Here is a 23133-nt window from a genome sequence, read left to right as displayed (position 1 = left end):
AAAAAAAAAAAAGCAAATAAAAAATAAAAATTAAAAAAAAAAAATTTTTGAGAGAACAATCAAAAAAAAATAAAATATTTATTTTTAAAAAAATAAAATGAATTAAAAAACAATATTTTATTTTTAGTTATCAATTGATATGATAAAAAAGATAACTCTTGTATATTTATTTAACTTAACTACATCAGATCGAAATGGTCTATCCAATATTGAAAAATTTCTTACTCTTAGGAACAGATTTTCAACGACTGATAGATTTTAGAAAAGTTGATTGATTTAGAAGAATGAACTACCATTTTCATTTATACCTGATAATAATTGATCCAAAGATTCTTGATAGTATTTTGTGATCTCTTTTCGATCGAATTTGAAAGATCCATTTAAAAGATGATTATAAACAGTCCAAATGGTATTATCCAATTTTATTGCCTTTGGAATTTCCCAAAATATAATCTATTAAATATATTAGAAAATTAGAAAAAAAAGTTAAATCCTGGTTGTTTTATTAATTTTACTTACATTCTTTTGTTTTGATATGATATTTATTTCATTGATGATAGATTCTTTCAGATCTTGATGTTGATCAATATTTGATTGATCATATGTTAGATTGAATCTCTCCAAAGCCAATTGAGAAGGTACAACTATTCCAACCAAAAATGGATGTAATGATGTTCCATAAATGAATATATTTCTAATCAAAGATGATGAATAAAAATTTGATTCAATGTTTTCGGGTCTGTATCAAGGTTTTAAAATTAATAATAAATATTCTTTAAAATTGTAATAAAAAAAGAAAACTTACGATATAAATCTTCCAAATGATGATTTGAAAGAGAAACTAACTCTCTCAAGGATTCTAATGTATCCAGGTTCATATTCTTCAACGATATCACCAGTGGCAAACCATCCATTTCTGAAATTCTTTTCATTTGAATCATCTTTGTTGATATAACCTTCAATAGTTCTTGGTGATTTGACAATTAATTCACCAACTGGAAATGGACTGTCATCTCTGAAACCAGGTATTGCATTGATTTTATATTCCACATCACTTTTAATTCTACCATTATATGAAATAGCATATGATTCAGTACAAGCATACTGGATAAAAAAGCGATTTCCCCAACATTTCTTCAAAAATATTTCAATATTTGGAGCTATTTTAGCACCTCCTGTTGTTATAAGTTGAATTCTATCTCCAAAAACATTTGTTGTTTCTCTAATTGCTATTGAATCAACTTCATCATCTGAAAGATTTGGTTGTTCTTTCTTTAGTATTTCTAATCTTCTTTGATACTTTGAATATATTTGATTATAAAATCTATTTTGAATATTAATTAATAAAAATAAGATAATAAAAAACATTAATTTTAATTACGTTGGGAAATTCCAGAAAATTGTTGGTCTAACCATTGAACACTCTTTAATAAATGGTTCTATCTCTGTACCAAATGAGTAAATTATGAATCTACCTCCAAGAAATATGCTAGTTAAATCCATTAGCCTTTGAGTATGAGCTATTTTAAATGATTAGTTATATTTCTCAATTTAATCATGAAATAAAACAGATTCTAACTTACAAAGAGAAAGATAACTGATAGAAATAGGGATTATTTTCGTTGAAGAAAAGGTTTTTAAACAATTGGTAGTATCTCTATCTTTGCACATCTCTCCTTTTGGAACACCAGTACTACCAGTTGAAAATACTTTTTTAATAAATGATAATATATTATTTTTAAATTATTTATATTAATTTTTTAATATATATATTATATATTATTAATTCGGTAATAAAATAAAATAAAACTTATAAATATAATTATAACACAAATTATCCTTACCAATTGATAAAATACCATTGATCAATGGTGAATGTGGAGCAATTTCAGAAACAGTAGATAAGAATTCAGAATATAATTTGAATTTGATTTGTTGTGGAAGTTGATTTTTCAAATTTTGATCATAATCATCACCAACATGTATGATCAATGTTAAATTTGAATAGTTGTCTATCACATTTAGTAATTTTGGAAATGTTATCTTTGAAACCACAAGAACTGATGGTTCTCCAATCTTAAGGATATTCAATAATTGATCATTATCTGTAATTTTATTATTAATTAGTAATCAAATTAAATAAAACAATATTTTTAACTGAACATACTGATATAATGATTGATAGGAATAAGAGTGTATCCATAAAATAGACATCCAAATTCTACGAAATACCATTCAGGAACATTATTGAGCATTATTCCAACTCTTGATTCATACTGTAATAATTAAAATTAGAATATTAATAATTAAAAATAAAGACATAAGATATTTTTAATATTTACTTTAACATTTATTTTTAAAGCAGATCCAAACATTTCAGAATTTTGATAAACATCTTTAAATGTCAACCAATTTACAGTTGGCTCATTTGCAACAGGTCTTACACCAATACAATTCCTGTGAGAAAAACTATTGAATGCATTCACAAAACATTGATAAAATCTGTCAGATTGATTGGATTCTATATATTCGCTATCAGTTTCTATGTTCAAATTAAAAAATTATTATTATTTCAGAAAAGAGTAATTATCTCATTGAATTTAGGATTTAAATATACTTGTCTCAATTGTACATTGATGAGGTAAGATAGCTTTATCAGTATGACATTCATTTGATTTTGGAGAGTGATAACATTCCTCACAAAACTTTATATCTCTACATTCTGAACACCTGTACCTTTTTTCTCCACATTCCAATGCCTTAGAGCATAATGAACAAATATTTGAGCCTACCAAATGGATTAAATAATTAAAAATGAGATTTAAAAATAAATCCTAATTTTACTTACCTGATTCTGATGAGAACATTTTAACTAACAATAAATCTTAACTTACTATTTGCAACAAATTATTATTTAAATAAAAGTAAATGTATGATTAAATTGTTTGTAATTAATTCATTTGTTAAAAATGTTTTAAACAACACAAAAAAAAAAACAAACTAAATGAAAAAACACATATCTAACCCACCAAAGTTTTTAATGTTATTAAACTGACAAAAACAACCTATTTAAATAAATTTTTAAACCAAAAAGATAAAGTTTAATACATAATAAGAGAAATGCTTTACACTTCCAATGATCTCTGTTCCAATGCTATCTATATTATCTGTTCCAATGCTATAAAAAATACAACATGCACGTTCACCTATCTATTATTTAGTATAAAACAATTCACTGTAAATTCAAATTGTTAACAATTCAGGGATCTGAAATTCAGTACCACCTCTGTTCAAATCCAAGCTGGAGTGAAGAACTTCATCTATCCGTTATTGATAACTGTTCTTTCTCTTTTTTTTTGATATGTATAAAATTATAACAACATAATAGAGTATGAAATCATGCAACAAGTCGGCCAATTTTGATCAAAATTACAAAAAAAAAAATAAAACAAAATTTAATCTTCTATTCCTTTGATCACCTTTTCCACACTTATTTTTACAACAACAAAGTAATACCGCTTAACTAAACTAAGTACATATATATTAGTTTTTTTTGTTGTGTGTTTAAAATTTATATGTAAATGTAACATTTATTTTAATTGGTTCAATTTGAATTAGCAATATTTAGATGTCTTCGGATCTTCTATTTTCTTCATCTATACAACTACAAAAACAGCCACATGAACAAGTTATTAGTGTATAAATTTTAGCATTGATATAGTTTTTTAAATCTTGTGATGTAAGGTTAACCCAATTCTCAGTGTCTTTGATCTTCTCCCAGTTTCTCACGACAAAGTTAGCAGTGACATTTCGTAGCTGTGTGCAACCGTAGTTGTCAGCGACCGACAGGATGATCGGTGCATTCTCCAAATCAATGTAGTGCCATAGGAAGAATTCACAGGTGCTCTTGAGACCGCTCAACGAGAAGAAGTCGGCCCACTGCAGCAAGTCACACGCGTTGTCCCAGGTGATCGATGCCACTCCACAGTAAATATACTCCAAGACACCGTACATCGATGCATAGGGAATGTGAGGCAAGTGAATTTCATTCTCCTGTGACTCTTTGCCCCATGTGAACATTGCACGCAGTTGTTCACATCGCGAAGCACAGATAGCCTTGTGAGCGTAGATCTTCTTGCCTTCGCAGACAAAACAAATATCTGAAAAGTCAGAGTTATTGAAAAGCTTCTTGAGATCGGTGCCGATCTTGGTGGTATTTACAGTGACTGATGGCTCTTCAATCTGTAGTTGTTCAGCGATCTTCTTTGCCAATTCAACTACTTTTGGATGTGGAGAATGTAACAATAAGAAAATTGATTGAACACCATTATTGACACTTAAACCTTTCCAAACTTCGACTTTATATTGATCTATATCAATTTAAAACATAGTTGGTAAGTAACTTGATAGAAATATAGATAGTTAATAATAAAACACTGTTATTTACCATTTCTCATTAAATTATATAAACAATAAAGAGCAAACAATTGCACTTGTGAATATTTTGAATGAAGCAAAGGGATGTGAGGTTGCAGTGTGATCCAATGACAAACCAAATCCATATGCAGACTGTTGTTGGTGACAAACGATTCGACAATATCGAATGCTTTGTGACTCTGTAGGATTTGATGGTTCTCTTCATTCATTGAGAGGTTGGCAATTGTGAGGGTGGTAAGGAATTGTACCCTACGATCGGTACTCTTTGATCTTGGCAGTAGAATCATCTCTACGATTCCCTCATTGACGATCTTCACTTGATTGGGATTGATCTCGCCTCTCTCGAATCTATACTCTGTAATATTCTGTAGAATTGCTGATGAAGCCAGCTGTACCTCAGTTCTGTGTATTCCATTCTGTCTACTCTCTATATCATCCTTTGGCGCTTGGGAATCACTTGATATCAAATACTTTAGTTTATCCAAAACACCTTCTTCATATAATAATACTTTCAAATCAGCTAAAAAAACAAAGGTTAATAAAACTATAGTTCACAACTCACTAGATAAATAAAATAATATAACCTACCTTGTGCTGATAGATGCCAAAGTAATCTAAGTGCAGAGGATTGAACTTTTTTGGTTTCAGAGAGACATAGTTCAATCAGACTTTTGAGTGTACTTTTTCTCTTCTTTGAGTATTTATCATAGTCAATGTCAGAGTATTTGGAAGGTGATTGGTTACATGGTTCTATTAGGCTGTTGGTGGGTGATGAGGAGGGTGAAGAAGATGGAGATGAATTATTGGATCCTGGATTGGCAGCATTGCCAGTTGGAATAGGTGATGATTGGTGATGGTGTCCATGAGAGGAGATATGATTTAATTTATGGTTTGGATGTCTCTTTATATGATAGAAAAATGATGGATTCTTAAATAATTCAACTACATGAGTAGTTGAACAAAGCATTAAACCTTTTAGACCCTGATATTGAAGATCTATATTTGGTTGTAAAATATTCTCAATGAATCTACAAATTTAATAAGAAATAGAATGTTAATATCTTTGAACTAATCGTTATGCTATGTAATGTATGTAATTCAAATAATAATCTTACCCAACTGCTTCAGAGATTGGATCAGAGCCATCATCACCTTCAGACATCATGATTCAAATATATATATGTACAAATATAAAATTGTAGTTTTGTAGTGGTGTTTGGTTTTATTCGTTATATATGGTTTGAAGATTTAAAGCTATTCCTGGAAATAATAATATAAATATATATGCAGTTTAAACTAACTTTACTTTTACTTTCTTTAATTAATTATTATAATGGAGATATTAGAAATTTTATTAATGTGAGGATAAGAATTTAATTAATACATCAAAAATAATAATACTAATCCAAAATAATAATATTGACAAAATAAAATAAAAAAAATAAACAAACAAACAATCCAAATTAGACAAAAACCAATAACATCAAAAAACGATTACCAACAGCAACAACAATAACTCTTCATTAATGATCAATAACTTCATTTATTGACTACCTAAACAAAACCCTGATAAAAAATTATATTTATATTACTACTACAACCATTACAACCATTACTTCTTTATAACATCATTATTTTTTTGCTAGTAACAAAATCAAAATTTGTATAGAGTAACTTTAGTCATATATCATTATTGAATGAATAAATAATGGAGTGATGAGTGAGTGAAGTAAGCAAACAACACTAACATTTTATTATGATTTCAAGTGAGTATATTTGACAACACATTAACAACAACAAAAACAATAACATCACCCAATAGAAGTAATTTTAGATCTAATATTACAAAGAGAAAATCGGTGGAGTGAAAGTGAAGATTGAATACACTATTTGCAAATTTATGAAAATAAAAATAAATTTTTAACAAATATTTTTTGACAGTGTCTATATATTTATTTATTTTTGGTGATGATAAAATTGTATAGATTTGGATATTTCATATATTAAATTTGTCTGATAATGGAATTGGAGTGGGAATAAATGATTTCTCAATATTGTGATTGGTGGGACGAATGTTTTATTTTGGCTTAATGTTATTGAAAAACAAAAAAAACACTGATATGATTTTGATTAGAAACACACATATTTACACACACTGTTAATTTTTTCACTTTTAACACTTCTCATATATACATGAATGAAAGCAAAATTAATAATATTAGATGGTGTTGATGTTGATAATAATAGGTAAAAGGATAAATAAAAATAATAAAAAATTAATACTATTAAAAACAAAACAATTGGATTGTTACTAAATAAAAGTATAGATAGATTATATAAGTAGATTGATATGAATTTAGTTGTTAAACTCGATTCTATTTTGTTCAATGTGTGTGTGGGTGTGTGTTGTCTTGACATATATGTATTCAATAGGTAGGTAGGTAGTGTTAGTTGTCATGCTAATGATATGAACATCTGTCGTATGAAGTGTATAGACTGATTGATTTGTATTGATTTCATATTTTTATTATTCCAAATTTCTATAAGGTTGTTTGCTTGTTTGCTTGCTGCTTAGAGTGAGTGCATTTCTTTACAATCGATTATAAAAGGCAACAAAATTTTCATTTCCAATGACTTTTTTAATCTACAAATGGATCATATTGATAACAACAAACATAACATAACATAATTTAACATTGCTTATTATTTTGTTGAAAACTACTTTTTTTCTTTAAATAAATACTCTATTTTATTAAGTTAAGACTTCTCTATCCTATCTATAACAAAATGTAAATTTCTTCTATTAATAATATGAGACTGTTGTTTATTTACAAATGGTTTAAAGAAAAGCTATCATTAATGACACATCTTCACGACCCAATTATTGATAAACAAATTGAGAGTTTGTAAATAATTTATGCAAAAATATATAAAATTGCCAATAGATTGATTGAATTGACACATATAGAAGTAAAGCTAAAACCACTCTTTCAACAACACTATTTATAAATGACTATAGTCAAATCCTTCCATCAATAGCAATCTGACTAAACCTGATGATTTGAATGTGTTTAAAACAATACAATAAGCCAAAGTGTTGTTGTAAAATAGAAAACAAAAATAAAAATTAAATTGAGGAGGAATGTGGTGTAAAAAAGAGATGTTTTGCAGGAAACCAACCCATTTTATATTAAAAATTTAATTTAATAAAAATCGAGTTGAACTTGACAACAAACATTTAAAATACAATTGTTTAAAAAGTATAATATAATTATTGATTAATGATTGACTTACAAATTTGTTTAAGTTGTTGTTATTTTTATCTTAATTTTATTTGAAAAATCTTGTCAACTTTTTATTTGTTATTTTTTATTCTTTTTTTTTAATTTTTTTCTATTTTCCTTTATTATTATTTTGTTTGTTTCATTCTTTGCAAATAAATAATAAAAATAATATATGTTATAAAACAATGTTCTGTATAAAATACTCGTTTGGTGTTGTGTTGTGAAACTCAACAAGAAAGAGTGTTTGTTTGACAATCCAAAAGCAAAAAAAAAAACAAAAAAAAACATCCATATTTAAATGTGTTTGCAAATTATTGGTTTCAAAAAAATGAGAATTTCTATGATAACTAAGTGTGAGATCTCCACCCCAAAAACAAATTGCAAATAAACTTAAAAATAAATTAATAATATTAGTGTGTGAACATGAGGAGGGGGTGAAAGTAGTAAATATTGTAAAATCCAGTTTTTTTATTATCAATAAAGCGTAATATTAAAAAAGGATAGATTTTTAAACAATTGTATATTTATATTTCTTTTTTTATTATTATTATTGGTAAATTATACATTCACTTAGATTCAACTGTTGTCTAAGTATTGAAACAAGTATCAATTCACCGGAATGAATAACAAGGTTGAATTCTTCGACTAGAGATTTCGCTTTGCGCCTGTCTTTTTCGCCGGCGATGACAATGAGATCTTTGTGTGAGTTGACAGCACTCTGTGTAACGCTCTTAATGAGCTTGCCTTTGTTTATCTCTACGAGTTCGGTGAGGAATGAACTCGCTGGCACACTGTTCTCCATTATGTGGAATGTGTAACCACTGAATAGGTGGTGGTGTCGCGCCAACTGGAGTGACTCGGCCAGGTTGAACTTCCACTCTGCCTCAGCATGCTTGTCGCGCACTATATATTGATCCTCCTTGAGAATGTGACCCACTTTCTTGCAGTCTTTCAGCCATTGTTTGTCGACGATGTACTTGCCGGTGGAGATGGCAACGAGCATCTTGGCAGTTCTCTTGATTCCGTCGCACAGCAAATGCGTACAGTGTTCGGGATTGTCGACGATCTGAGCGCCCATCGACTTGGCAAGCTTGGTCAGTTGGTTGACTATCGATTCATCGAGTGAAGTGAAAATAATCTTTGGTTTCGCTGTATCGGAACGTTTAGATTCCAGTGGTTCTGAATTAGAAAGTGGGTGTTGTGACGGTGAGTCTTTATCTTGCTGAGATGATGCTCTTGGTTTTGCACTCGATTTTCTAGGTGATTTAGGTGGAGGTGTTGATTTTGGTTGCGATGACTTCCTAGTTGTTGATCTTGATGACTTAGTTTGAGATGATTTTGGTGTTGATTTTGTTTCTTCTTCTTCTTCTTCCGCTTCTTCCTCTTCTTCTACTTTTTCTTTTTCCTTCTCCTTATTCTTAATGTCTTTCTTTTCCTTTTCTTTTTCATCTTGACTGACAATGACTTCTTCCTCTTCCTCTTCTTCAATTTCCTTCTCTTTTTCTACATCTCTATCTCCTTTGTCTGTTTTTTCTTTATTTTCTGTTTCTATTTCTTTAGTTATTTCATTTGTCGTTATATTTGTTGTAATTGATTCTGTTTCTTGTGCTATGTTATCGTCATTATCATTACAGTCATCTACTATATCTTTTGTTTGATTGTCTTTACTATTTATTTCTGTTACATTTTTCGCGCTATCTATATTCTTCTCTTTTTCATTTTCCTCTATTGATTTATCTTGATTTCCACTATCTGAGGTATCCATTTGTATATCTTCTTTTTCTATTTCACTTTCCACTTCTTGATTACTATTCTTTTGGTTTTCTGCTTGTTGTTTATTGTTGGTTTTACTTAAATCTATATTTTCCTCCTCCTCCTCATCTACCTGCATCTCTACTTCTTTTTCCTTCTCCTTCTCTTTTTCTTTTTCATTCTCATTATTTTTCTCTAGTTCCAATTCATCGTCATCCTCCTCTTGTATTTGTGGAGCTAGTATACTCATATTATCTTGGACTTGCTCTTGTGATCTACCAGACTGACTTCTTTTATCGCTGTTTGTTTGTTTTTCTGGTTCATCTATTGTTGTTTGTTGTTGTTGTGGAGGTTGCTCTTCTATATGCTGCTGATGTTGTGGTTCTTGGATACTCTGTTCTTGTTGTTGTTGTTGTTGTTGTTGTTGTTGTTGTTGTTGTTGTTGTTGTTGTTGTTGTTCTTGCTGCTGCTGTTTCTGTTGTTGTTTATCAGTTAAATTTGTAATCATATCATCCAAGTTCATTTCATCATTATTATTGTTATTATTGTTACTATTGTTGTCTAGAAGAGTATTACTATTACTATTACTATTTCTATTGGTATTGATATCAATTGCGCTTCTACTTTGATCATTGACAATAGTTCTACCTCCAACTTCGTCATTGTTATTACTATTGTTATTGATGGTATCAGTGTTATTGATGGTGGTATTGTCATCAACCTTTTTCTTTTTATGTAACAGAGTTGAAGAGAATGGAGATAGTGTACCATCACGTTCCTCTTGACTGTTAACGATATGATCGCTGGATGACGATGATGTTATAACAGCATTCGATGAGGATGATGACGATGCTATTGTTGTTGTCGTTGTAGTTCCTGTTGGAACAGGAGCAGCAACACTCTCATCATCAATCTTTCTCTTTGAACCTGTAATATTATTTGTTGGTGATGTAGTTTGTTGCTGTTGTTGTTGTTGTTGTTGAGGAATTGGAGGAGATGGTGAAGTCGGTGCAAAACTGAAATTAACAATCGAACAAACGCTGCCTATCCATATCTTTGATCCATTCTTTAAGTAATATGATGTGTTGGGGTTGAGCGTCAATAACTCCTGACTTGGTGGAACCATAATGATAGTTCTATTTCTACTATTCAAATCTATGATTGAGACCGATGTATCACTGACCTCTATAGATAGATATTTAGATTAAAAGTGTTAATCAATCTATCAATCCATTGCACTTTATTGTTCATCACTCAAGCTAACTATTTACATACCCAAAGTAGCATGAAAATTAGAGACATTCTCAACTTTGAAATGTATATGATTGATAGCAGCTCTACCAATGTTGTTTTTGCCAGGTTGCAATTTATTTACATGAATGGTATCACTGCTTTTCAGTTTAGATTTCAACACTGGATTGAAAATCGTTCCATTCAATACAGGTGGTTTCTGTAACTCTTCATGTCTATTAATATTATCTCCACCACCACCACCATTATTACTATCACTATTTGTATTTAAATCTGCTTCATTCATTATAATAAATATCTGATATATACAAGTCACTTGCACAACTTCACACACACTATTTAATTAAAAGTTATATAAATTAATTTTTTAAAAATATTTTTTTATTTTTTGTTTTTGTTGGTTATTCTATTGGACAACTTTAATATGTTTTCTTGGAATTAAAAGTTCATCTTACAATGAATAATGCGATATTATATCAATGTGAACTTTAGTGTGAAAATGAAACGTTGATAGTTGTTTTGTGTAACTTATTGTAGATCGATAGTTATTATTATTATATATATTCTATTTGTTTTCAGTTGAGATGTCTGCTGTTGGTGTTGTTGTTGTTGTTGATGTCTCAGATTGATTTTGATTTGGTTTGATGTTATCTGGACCACCTTCGATTACCACACCATTACGAGTGACTGTAACACGCTGACCGGCAGGCTTACGATAATCTATAGTTCTATAAGTTATATCTTTTCGTTCGAACGGTGTTGTAAATGGATTATCCTTTGGGTTTAGCGAATCTACATATAATCCAACACACGAAATAGCCAATAAACTAGCACTAAGTATCAATCTTTTTTTGGATTTATAGCCTATAGTTTATGTTTATGTTTATTTTTATAAGAATATTAACATTTTAAATTTAAAACTACCGAATCAATAGATTGACTTTGATAACATACAATCCATCTTTCCCAAAGACTTGCTTTTGGTTTATTTGTATTGTTATTGTTGTTGTTGTTTACATTGTTTTTATTATTATTATTATTTGTAGTCATGTTTTGTTTGTTGATACAAAAAGATATTGATAATGAAGATGAATGAAAAATAAATGCGAAAATATATTCATTCGATTTTATTTTATTTATTTTGATAATGATTTTCTAAGTTTTGCTAGCCAGTTGGCCAATACTAATTTGTTGTTGGTTTGCTCTTGATTCTTCTTTTCTTTGATTGCTATTGTTATTTTGTTTGAGATATCTGTACATTTCTGAAGTGTTGATTGTGTTTGTTGTGGCTGTTGATTCGATCTAATCATCAAGTAGCTATCTCTACTCTCACTTGAAACGGTCACCTCTAACCTACTGCTACTATCTGCAACTTGTTCCGATAACTTTAACAATCTGAAACTATGATATAGATGCTTATTAATTTGTTGTTGTTGTTGTTGTTGCTGTTGTTGTTGTTCATCGCCGCTGTTGTTATTCTTAAGTAATGATTTAACTTTTGCAAGTTGACCTTGTGCAACACCCCAACAATGTTGCATAAAGTTGTAACTCATGTAGCTATGTTGGTTAAGTAGATTCCATGCTTTACAATGTAATGAGGTTGTTGGTTGTTGCTCTGCGTAGAACAATTCTACTGCACGATGATTACCCTGTGACAATAGAGATAGGAAGTAACCTACTTCGATCAACTGTACACCATTCACATAGGTATCTCTACTGCTAGCCGATTCTTTCTCTGCCTGTGCACCGGATGTCGTGGTGGATTGCACTTGAATCGATTCCAATCTTGTCGGTGTCGGTTCGATTGAGAATACATGATCGAGCGATGCAGCAAACACCACGAACCAATCGTCACTAGAGACGTCTTCCACCTGAAGATTATGAAGATGACTACCTGTTCTACCGATATACAACACTGAACCATCTACTTTGTTATCTCGTAATACCTCCAGTGCTCTGCTATAAACATTCTTTATCAAATCACTCGATGACTCCACATCCAACTTTAATTCATCCATTGAGAAATACTCTTCGCTATTGTTTGCCGACAACATAGTTTGTTTTCTACATGAGATTACCCAGTTGTCGATCAACTTGGAGTCGGCAACGCTTGGAATGTTGTTTGGGTTGGTCGATTGCATCACCTGCATCTTCTCGTCGATGATCATATACAGTCGAGCGACCTCCTGTTCGAGCTTCTCTATTTCAATCTCACCACGACGAATACTCATGATGTATTCACGATGCTCGCCTGTGAGAAACACCTCTGGATCCTTGCCGTCCAACATCCTAACGGTTTCGTTCAACAGACGAATCGTATGATACAGCTTCTTGTTTGGTGAATGATTGCTGCTGAGCTCGGTACTCATTGGCTTCTTCCCGCTATTGTTATTGGAGGTAAGTCGCTTGGCATCCCCCATCATCGTTTTACTATAGCTAATGTAGTGATAGATAACCAGTTGACTGATGAAAGCATGGCGGTGTCGCTCGACCAGTTCTCGCCACTTTGGTGCGACATAACAATAGTTGGTAGTGAACAACGGTTCTATTAACTTTGGATTTCCTTTCAGTAGTAACTCTGCGAATCTACCGATTTCATACATTACGAAATCCTCTGGTTCGTGTCCGTCGATCAGCGACTGTTGAGCGGTGACACTGCCAGACAACACCAAATCAATATCGATCTCATACACACCAAAGTAATCGGAATCACTTGTTTCCACATTCAAATTGAAACTGTGACTACCAGCTCTACAAAAGAATATTAACTCTGCATCTATATTTTTTCTTTTTAAAATAGATTTACCCAACTTTTATAAGAAAAATTTAATTAATATATGAAATTTTTTTCTCCCATTAAAATTTGTGTGTATGATACTTTACTTCAAAGAATTGATTTTCTTTTTCATCCGATGATGATGATGGTTGTAATTCCATCTTCTTATAATTGTTATAACTTGATTTTAAAAATTATAAAATTCCTATTTAAAAAGAAGATAGGCACGAACAAGATAGTTTTTAGATTGATTAAAAAACTAAGAATATTTGCAAAAAATAAATGAAAAAATTAATTTAATATTAAAAAAAAGAGAATTCTTTATTAAAACTGTAAATTTCGATCATTAAGTCAAATCTTTGATCACTTTAAGGGTAAGTAAAATTTATAATTAATTTCTTTTTTTATTTTATTTTTTTGTTTCTTGAATTCTTATACAAAAAGAATGATTTACTTGTCAAACTATTTAATTCATAATAATAGTAATACAACCCATCCTTTAAATTAAATGTTACCACAACTTTACTTAACATAATAAGAGAAATTCTACCCCTGTTTTCAAAAACCTAGATTAAGGGTTCAAAAAAATAAAGATTTATTAATGATAGATTTTAGAAAAGTTGATTGATTTAGAAGAATGAACTACCATTTTCATTTATACCTGATAATAATTGATCCAAAGATTCTTGATAGTATTTTGTGATTTCTTTTCGATCGAATTTGAAAGATCCATTTAAAAGATGATTATCAACAGTCCAAATGGTATTATCCAATTTTATTGCCTTTGGAATTTCCCAAAATATAATCTATTAAATATATTAGAAAATTAGAAAAAAAGTTAAATCCTGGTTGTTTTATTAATTTTACTTACATTCTTTTGTTTTGATATGATATTTATTTCATTGATGATAGATTCTTTCAGATCTTGATGTTGATCAATATTTGATTGATCATATGTTAGATTGAATCTCTCCAAAGCCAATTGAGAAGGTACAACTATTCCAACCAAAAATGGATGTAATGATGTTCCATAAATGAATATATTTCTAATCAAAGATGATGAATAAAAATTTGATTAAATGATTTCGGGTCTGCATCAAGGTTTTAAATTAATAATAAATATTCTTTTAAAATTGTAATAAAAAAAGAAAACTTACGATATAAATCTTCCAAATGATGATTTGAAAGAGAAACTAACTCTCTCAAGGATTCTAATGTATCCAGGTTCATATTCTTCAACGATATCACCAGTGGCAAACCATCCATTTCTGAAATTCTTTTCATTTGAACCATCTTTGTTGATATAACCTTCAATAGTTCTTGGTGATTTGACAATTAATTCACCAACTGGAAATGGACTTTCATCTCTGAAACCAGGTATTGCATTGATTTTATACTCTACATCACTTATAATTCTACCATTAGATGCAATACCATATGATTCAGTACAAGCATAGTGGTTATAAAAGCGATTTCCCCAACATTTCTTCAAAAATATTTCAATATGTGGAGCTATTTTAGCACCTCCTGCTGATATGTGTTGAATTCTATCTCCAAAAACATTTGTTGTTTCTCTAATTGCTATTGAATCAACTTCATCATTTGAAAGATTTGGTTGTTCTTTCTTTATTATTTCTAATCTTCTTTGATACTTTGAATATATTTGATTATAAAATCTATTATGAAATATTAATTAATAAAAATAAGATAAAATAAAAAAATTTAATTTAATTACGTTGGGAAATTCCAGAAATATGATGGTCTAACCATTGAACACTCTTTAATAAATGGTTCTATCTCTGTGCCCAAAGAGTAAATTATAAATCTACCTCCAAGAAAAATGCTATTTAAATCCATTTTCCTTTGAGTATGAGCTATTTTAAATGATTAGTTATATTTCTCAATTTAATAATGAAATAAAACAGATTCTAACTTACAAAGAGAAAGATAACTGATAGAAATAAGGCTTATTTTCAATAAAGAAAAGGCTTTTAAACAATTGGTAGTATCTCTATCTTTGCATATCTCTCCTTTTGGAACACCAGTACTACCAGTTGAAAATACTTTTTTAATAAATGATAATATTTATTTTTAAATTAATTATATAATAAAATAAAATAAAACTTATAAATATAATTATAACACAAATTATCCTTACCAATTGATAAAATACCATTGATCAATGGTGAATGTGGAGCAATTTCAGAAACAGTAGATAAGAATTCAGAATATAATTTGAATTTGATTTGTTGTGGAAGTTGATTTTTCAAATTTTGATCATAATCATCACCAACATGTATGATCAATGTTAAATTTGAATAGTTGTTTATCACATTTAGTAATTTTGGAAATGTTATCTTTGAAACCACAAGAACTGATGGTTCTCCAATCTTAAGGATATTCAATAATTGATCATTATCTGTAATTTTATTATTAATTAGTAATCAAATTAAATAAAACAATATTTTTAATTGAACATACTGATATAATGATTGATAGGAATAAGAGTGTATCCATAAAATAGACATCCAAATTCTACGAAATACCATTCAGGAACATTATTGAGCATTATTCCAACTCTTGATTCATACTTAGAAAATTAAAATAAAATATTAATAATTAAAAATAAAGACATAAGATATTTTTAATATTTACTTTAACATTTATTTTTAAAGCAGATCCAAACATTTCAGAATTTTGATAAACATCTTTAAATGTTAACCAATTTACAGTTGGCTCATTTGCAACAGGTCTTACACCAATACAATTTCTGTGAGAAAAACTATTGAATGCATTCACAAAACATTGATAAAATCTGTCAGATTGATTGGATTCTAAATATTCACTATCAGTTTCTATGTTCAAATTAAAAAATTATGATTTTTTCAGAAAAGAGTAATTATCTCATTGAATTTAGGATTTAAATATACTTGTCTCAATTGTACATTGATGAGGTAAGATAGCTTTATCAGTATGACATTCATTTGATTTTGGAGAGTGATAACATTCCTCACAAAACACAAATAGGAATGATAGGTGAGTCTAGTCAAAGCTTTTTGGATATCATGTTTACGCGCCATCAAACAGCTACTCCGTGAATCCAGATAATCTGGACTTTACAGCTTTACAAAATCAATTGAAGATCTGCAAGATATAAGTTTCTATGTCCTCCATAGATACTCTTTTACATAACAAAAGCTTGAACCAGAGGCGATAATTCTGGTCCGACATATAAGTTGATTGCTTTAATAAATATGATATTATAATGTTGTTTCTATTTCTTTAAAGAAATGAAAGGCAATTTGAGAACTCGCTTCTGACTTTATGTATCAAGAGGGTGGAGAGGACATAGACATAGTTTCTATTTCTTTTTTTTTCAAAAATCACAATGTTTTCTAATTTTAAACTATTTATTTTATTTTATTTTATTTTATTTTTTTTGGGGAAGTTATATAATTGGTTTGTTGGTTTTTTTAATTTGGTTTCAAACCTAGATCAATGATACGCTTCAAACCAATCATTGATTGAGAACCAATTTCATTCCAGAATGGGCTTGATGTTACCTGAAGATATTTGCTGTTGGCAGTCTTGAAATCACCTTCGATGATCGATGAGATGACACCCTCGAGTGCGTTGATTGCCAATGGCGATAGGTCGTTCTTATTGAGCTTGTTGATGAGGTTTTGGATACGATGGTTGGCATCGTCCCACTTTTGTTTGTTGGCACCACCCGCCAAAAGGTCTTGGAGTGACTTTTGGAGTGATCCAATCAGCGCGCTGATCTTTTCGTTCATCTCTGGTGTTGGTTGTGGATTGCTTGGTGGAGTGTTGTGGACGTTGGCCTTTGGAGGTGGAGCGGTGAACGAGGTGGTAGCTGGCGAATCGTGGCTTGAGGTGGCGGTTGGCTTGGGTGCTGTGGCTGTCATTGGTGGAGCAGAGTGAGTTGGTGGCGACAATGGTGTTACCGGTGAGAGACTACCGACTGGGACAACTGGAGATGGTGGCATCATGTTGTTGTTGGTTGGTGGGACGGTTGGTGGATGTGAGTGGTGTGGTTGTGGTGGCATACCAGAGTGACCCATCGGTGGTAACACATTGTGTTGGTGTGTCATTGGTGGTGGAACATTGTGTTGGTGTGTCATTGGTGGAATCACTTGATGTGAGGTTGGTGGTAACATGGAGGAAGTTGGTGGACTGAGGTGATGAGCTTGTGGTGGCAATTGGTGTGAAACTGGTGGTGGTGGCTGTTGTGATACGAATCCTCCAGTCTGTGGTGGCATTGTCATTGGACCGCCACGATTCATGTTAACGCCAGTCGGGAATGCACCGACTTGAGGTGGTTGTGATTGAATTGGTTGTGGTGGTTGTTGTTGCTGACCGAATGGAGGAGCAACTCCTCCACCCATTTGGAATGGTTGTGATTGGATTGGTTGTGGTGGTTGTGGTTGTCTGTTCATTATTGGTTGTTGGAATGATGTTGTTGTTGTTGTTGTTGTTGTTGATTTTGAATTGGTTGTTGGAATTGAGTACGTGGAGCACCTCCAGATGGATAGACATCGACGATTGGGAATGGGAAGGGTGGTGGAGCGATACCTTGTACATTTGGAGCGGCACGATAGACACGATCCAAGAGAACGAGTCCGCTTGGGTCAGAAGATGGGTGAGTGGTGTTGAGTGCAGAGAGATAACGGAGTGAATCGGTCAAGTGACCTTGAGAAGCGAGAATCTCTGCGTACTTGGAGTATTTCGAAGCGAGTGTGTCGTTGGACAATGTGGTGGAGTTGGTTGCGCTTCTAAAGATGCTGACCTTCTCAATGAGATTCAAGAGTTCGCTGTTGCTCGACTCCTTATTGGATGCGTGTGAACGTGTCCAGATGTTGACGGTCTTGTCAATGTCACAGGCGCAGATGTAGCAGAGAGTGGCTGCTTCGGTGTCGTCAGCGGCGTCTAGACGGTCACCAAGCACACCGGCCAAACGCTTGAAGTTCTCCTCGGTACCGTAGGTACAGAGGATGGAGAGTGTCGACTTCCAGTCTTTGAGGTCGGCACTCTGGACGAGAGTGGCAAAGTCTTCACGTGCAATACAACTGAGAACTCTGGTGAATGGACGTTGTTCGATTTCGAAATAGGCTTGTTGTGTCTTCTTCCAGAGATCGGTACTTCCACACGATGCCAAAATCAACGCGTCTGCCATACGACCCAAACGCAAACAACACTGAACAGCAGTGGCAAAGTCACCGATCAACAAAGATCTGGTAATCAATTGTTCGTCACCGTCCTTTGGGAACGAGATTGGAACGATATTCAAATTCTTGACAACCTCCAATGGCAATTCGTCAGTCGATGATTTGAACAAACTGAAAACATCCTTCTTCTCTCCACCTTCAGTTGAATTGTTATCTCCATTTTCTGTTGGTTGTTGTTGTTCATCCTCTTGTTGTTGTTGGCTATCTTGTTTATTCTCTTTATCACCACTGGAAATCTTTAGTTCTGGAAGTGTCTTTAGGAAGTTTTGTAATTCATTTTGTGTGGATTCGACGTCGTGTCCAAGATAGTTGAGAATCTTCTTACGACTGGATTCGTCAAAGAGCACCTTAAGGAATCCCCAGGTCGCTTTCTCCTCGGCGGAGGTCGATGCGTTGATCTTCTCCTCGCAGAATTGCTCGTAGTTTCGCTGTTTCAATACGTTCTCCAGCTTGTCGGCACGCTCCAACAAACCTTGCTCGGTGACGACCTGTGAGATGTGGATGGTACGTTGCTGTGCGGCAACAGTGCCCGGTGCACCTGGACTGGTTCCAACTGGTTTGCGACGGCCAAACACAGCGATCTTACCACCGAATCCAAAGGCGGCACCGACTGGACGCTGCAACCACGATGGTGTGTGCTTGAAGAGCGGTGCGGCAACTGGCTCGACGACGCCAAGTGCGTTTGGCGCGGGAGTAGCAGCGCGTGGATTGACGTCTTGCAACGAGAAAGCATTGATGTTTCCACCGAACGACGAGGTGGCGACGACCGCTGGGATACGTGGCGACCATTGCACGTCAAAGTTCCAGTGATTCGAGTCGGTGCTCGATTCAAACTCACAGAGAATCTCACCCTTCTCGATGTTCCAGCAGATGGTACGGTTGTCTTTGCCGCAGGAGAGCAAGAGGCTCGAGTCGAACGGACACCACGACAATCCCCAGACACCACGACGATGTCCCTCCAGTGTTTTCAGTGGAGTGTTAATATATCTCAAATCCCAGGTCTGGATGACTGGGTGGTCGTCGTCCTCCGAGGCGGTAACGATGCTGGTCGCCTCGTTTGGATTCCAAAGAATCGATCTTGTCGAACACTTTCTGTTTCTATCACTAAAGTTTATAATCGATCTTCTTGCCTTCAAATCCCAAACATAGGTATTACCATTATAATATGCTGATGCAATAATCTTTATTTTGAACAAAATAATAAAAATGAAATGAAGTAAGTAAGTAAAAGTGAAAATGAAGTTGGAAAAACACATTGTTTTTTTTTTTTTTTTTTGAACTTACATGTTGAACTTTTCTATTCCATGAAATGGAAGTAATCTCTGATTGTTGAGCTTTGTTTCCTGGAGAGTAAGCAGATGGTGAACTTGGATTTGACAAATCCCAAATGAATAACTGATAATATTATTAAAAGAAAATAAAAATGTAAATAAACAAAATACAACATTTATATATATATATATATGAATGTCAAGTAAATATATATACATACTTCTGAATCATTTCCACCAGATGCAATCAAGTTTGGTTGTACAATATTATAATCCAATGCTTGTACTGGACCACTGTGTTTTTGTCCAGTTCCAACGTGTGCATCTTCACCACTAATATATATATATATATAATGATATAATATATAAGGAAAATGAAACGATTAGTTAAACTAAACTAATTATATCTTTATGATTGATTTGATGCTTTTGATTTGATGATTAACAAACTTACGCTAATATTTTTGATGGATTCCAGATACCGATTGAACCATTTTCCATACCACCAACAACTAAACCGTTGGGTTGACCGGCATGCGATGGTAACCATACCAATTTATGAAAACGACTGTCTGCGTTGACCGTTCCTTTCAGAGTCATCTGTGGTGATTGACCGGTGATGTCCAATGAGTACAACTCCAACTTTGAGCTGGTATCAAAGTCCAAACCGATTGTACCGGCAACAGTACCGGTTGCCATCAGATCTGGTTTATCTACCAATGGACTCCATGCAAATGTCGCTTGCTTTTGAATTTCCTTTAATTTCGACATTATCTAAATTATTATTTTATTATATATAAATATTTAAAAAAAAAAAAAACTAATTTTCTATCTTTTTTGTTTTTTCCTTTTCTTTTCTTTTCTTTCCTTTTCTTTCACTACTAACTACTAATATAACAACAATATAAACAAAAAAAACCTATAATATATAAAAATAAAATAAATAATAAAAATAATACAAATAAATGATTATTAATATTTTTAAATTTTGTCTCTATTTAAAAACAACAAAATTCAATCAAAGTCAAAAGAAAAAAAAAACAAAAAAGTAAATATTTTTTTTTGCTGCTTGTATGAAGTTTCTAATTAACTTTAAATCAAAATAGTGAAGATGCTGATTGTTTTGTTGTTTTATTTATTTTTTTTGCCAAGAGTGTGGATTTTGGTTTTTAAAAAAAATGAAAAAAAAAAAAAAATAAGTCAGAGAGGTGTGAGTCATTGTTTTACTGTTGACCAAATCGAATGAGCCACATAGACATTTATAAATATATATTTATATGTATAAATATTCATTCAGATATTTAGATTAATAAATATTGCTTAATGATTCATTACATAGATGATGAATATTAAATAATTTTGTAAAATCAGTGATTGTCGTTTTTTTTGTCATTTTTTTTATCATTATAAGATATTTAAGAAGAATCTTTGGAATAAACATTAAATTAAAGTTTTATTAAATCTTGTTAGAACTTTTATATTTAAAAAACTCTGTTTTAACTATATTAGAAATTATGAAAAGATTTGGTTGTGTGAGTAAATTAGCAATAAAAGTGAAAAAACCAGGTTAATGTAACTAACTCGCTTAGCAAACGACATTTGGTGGTTGTTTTGTTGGCTTGTTGTAGAGTTATACTGTGATGCTTATCGTGGTGTGTTTTGTGAAAAAGTGAAAGTGATACAGGCAAGTTTATTGTAGTCGTATGAAATTTTGTGAATTCTCTTTAAATTAATTATATCTGTGAATAGCTATAATATCGATTAAATCTAAAAGTCATGATGTTGAAGAATCTTGGAAACAAAAGTATAAGATAATTGTAAAACCAAATTTGACCAAATTTCAATAACTATCGACAATGTATACCAATTGTTATTTATGTCATAAAGAAATAACTATATTCATTGTACACTGTTTATTTTAATTTTATTTAATTAAAAAACAACTATCAATTGACTAATATAAAATAATTTAAAAAAATCTCAAAAAAAAAAATCTGATTGCTTCAAAAAAAATGATCATTTTGGTTAAAGTGTAGTGTATATATATATAAAGTGTTAGTGTTAAAAATGGTATATGGATTGCTTATACATTCATTACCATCAACAACAACAACAACAGTTAGTGGAAGTGGTGGAAGTTCAGATTTTGTAGTGTATTGCTCACAGTTCTACACTTCCGATGGTAATGATGAGATGATGCAGAGACGACAGACTGCCGTTGTACAGAGAGTTCTTAGTGAACATCAGTTTAAATATCAGTGTGATAATACCAAGCCTGATGAGCGTGCCTATCCCGATTGGGCAGTGGCATTCCTACAGCGACAGCGAGAACAGCAACAGGTTGCAGCTGCACTTTCAAGTGGAAGTGCTCCACCCGTCACCAGTGGAACCGGTGCATCGGGTAGTTCCGGTATGTCATCGAGAAACAGTGACAACGGCCCAAGAGATGGAATCTTTAGAATCGTACCACCCAAACTACAAACAACACCCGTCATATCGCCAGCAAACGATTCTATCTCCTCTGCATCACAATACTTTAGTACCTCAAAATATGTAATATGGAAACAGATGTTAGGGTAAGAAAAAACATATATATATATAATTTATTATTATATTAAGAACTAACTTAGTATGTTATATGTATGTAGTGTTTGTTTCACAGTAATATGTGAACCTGATGAAAATAGATTACTTGTTATAAACTTTTTGAATATGTTTAATAATATACTTTTAGATTTCTTTAAGAATGTAATTTCGAAATCATCAATACAAGAGGTTAGTATAATGCTATACTATTATATTAAAGTATGACAATAGTTGATTAACTAACTAACATCTTACAATAAATGGAAAATATAGATATTTACAAAGAGTGAAGATATATTATTACTTTTACATCATTACTTGCCAAATGGACAATTACTATTTTCATCCAATCAATATGTAAAACATACCAAATCAATCATTGCATCATCCAACAGTTAGTTAGTTTACTTTGTTTGTTTACAAAATAAAAACAATATTGTATATTATATTATTTATAAGAAATAAATTTATTTATTTTATTTATATTTTTTAACTTTATTGTTGAGATCTGGTTGAAAGTCAAACAAAAT

The 23133-nt window shown here is 31.7% G+C and overlaps 8 protein-coding genes across 8 annotated transcripts; 1 reads left to right on the top strand and 7 right to left on the bottom strand.

Annotated features, from left to right (window-relative positions):
• Positions 1–276: 276 nt before the first annotated feature.
• On the bottom strand, positions 277–2867 carry PPL_11917 (uncharacterized protein; the record flags this gene model as incomplete). The annotated part of the gene is made up of 10 exons (XM_020582663.1): positions 277–453; positions 520–739; positions 806–1324; positions 1382–1520; positions 1584–1709; positions 1845–2105; positions 2168–2276; positions 2343–2542; positions 2618–2788; positions 2849–2867. 10 exons carry the CDS (start codon positions 2865–2867, stop codon positions 277–279), a joined length of 1941 nt encoding a protein of 646 aa, XP_020427017.1.
• Positions 2868–3081: 214 nt separating this feature from the next.
• Positions 3082–5599, bottom strand: PPL_11916 (uncharacterized protein; the record flags this gene model as incomplete). The annotated part of the gene is made up of 5 exons (XM_020582662.1): positions 3082–3178; positions 3998–4370; positions 4550–4957; positions 5026–5465; positions 5553–5599. 5 exons carry the CDS (start codon positions 5597–5599, stop codon positions 3082–3084), a joined length of 1365 nt encoding a protein of 454 aa, XP_020427016.1.
• A 600-nt stretch (positions 5600–6199) lies between these two features.
• On the bottom strand, positions 6200–11010 carry PPL_11915 (uncharacterized protein; the record flags this gene model as incomplete). The annotated part of the gene is made up of 3 exons (XM_020582661.1): positions 6200–6273; positions 8286–10658; positions 10749–11010. The coding sequence occupies 3 exons, from the start codon at positions 11008–11010 to the stop codon at positions 6200–6202; spliced, it is 2709 nt and encodes a 902-aa protein (XP_020427015.1).
• Positions 11011–11289: 279 nt separating this feature from the next.
• On the bottom strand, positions 11290–11774 carry PPL_11914 (uncharacterized protein; the record flags this gene model as incomplete). Its single annotated transcript, XM_020582660.1, has 2 exons — positions 11290–11444; positions 11630–11774. 2 exons carry the CDS (start codon positions 11772–11774, stop codon positions 11290–11292), a joined length of 300 nt encoding a protein of 99 aa, XP_020427014.1.
• An 86-nt stretch (positions 11775–11860) lies between these two features.
• Positions 11861–13661, bottom strand: PPL_11913 (uncharacterized protein; the record flags this gene model as incomplete). Its single annotated transcript, XM_020582659.1, has 3 exons — positions 11861–13160; positions 13326–13534; positions 13608–13661. 3 exons carry the CDS (start codon positions 13659–13661, stop codon positions 11861–11863), a joined length of 1563 nt encoding a protein of 520 aa, XP_020427013.1.
• Positions 13662–14129: 468 nt separating this feature from the next.
• PPL_11912 (uncharacterized protein) lies at positions 14130–17906 on the bottom strand (the record flags this gene model as incomplete). Its single annotated transcript, XM_020582658.1, has 11 exons — positions 14130–14306; positions 14372–14546; positions 14658–15176; positions 15236–15374; positions 15438–15563; positions 15659–15919; positions 15982–16090; positions 16156–16355; positions 16431–16509; positions 16694–16743; positions 17015–17906. 11 exons carry the CDS (start codon positions 17904–17906, stop codon positions 14130–14132), a joined length of 2727 nt encoding a protein of 908 aa, XP_020427012.1.
• Positions 17907–17956: 50 nt separating this feature from the next.
• Positions 17957–20788, bottom strand: sec31 (WD40 repeat-containing protein; the record flags this gene model as incomplete). The annotated part of the gene is made up of 4 exons (XM_020582657.1): positions 17957–19927; positions 20031–20141; positions 20239–20350; positions 20472–20788. 4 exons carry the CDS (start codon positions 20786–20788, stop codon positions 17957–17959), a joined length of 2511 nt encoding a protein of 836 aa, XP_020427011.1.
• Positions 20789–22084: 1296 nt separating this feature from the next.
• Positions 22085–23002, top strand: PPL_11910 (uncharacterized protein; the record flags this gene model as incomplete). Its single annotated transcript, XM_020582656.1, has 3 exons — positions 22085–22593; positions 22666–22822; positions 22889–23002. The coding sequence occupies 3 exons, from the start codon at positions 22085–22087 to the stop codon at positions 23000–23002; spliced, it is 780 nt and encodes a 259-aa protein (XP_020427010.1).
• Positions 23003–23133: the final 131 nt, after the last annotated feature.

The sequence above is a fragment of the Heterostelium album genome, assembly GCF_000004825.1.
Source record: "Heterostelium album PN500 unplaced genomic scaffold PPL_contig26, whole genome shotgun sequence".
NCBI classification, from domain to species: Eukaryota; Evosea; class Eumycetozoa; order Acytosteliales; family Acytosteliaceae; genus Heterostelium; species Heterostelium album.
Note: the sequence above shows the minus strand (reverse complement) of the source record. Positions and strands in the feature narration are given on the sequence as shown.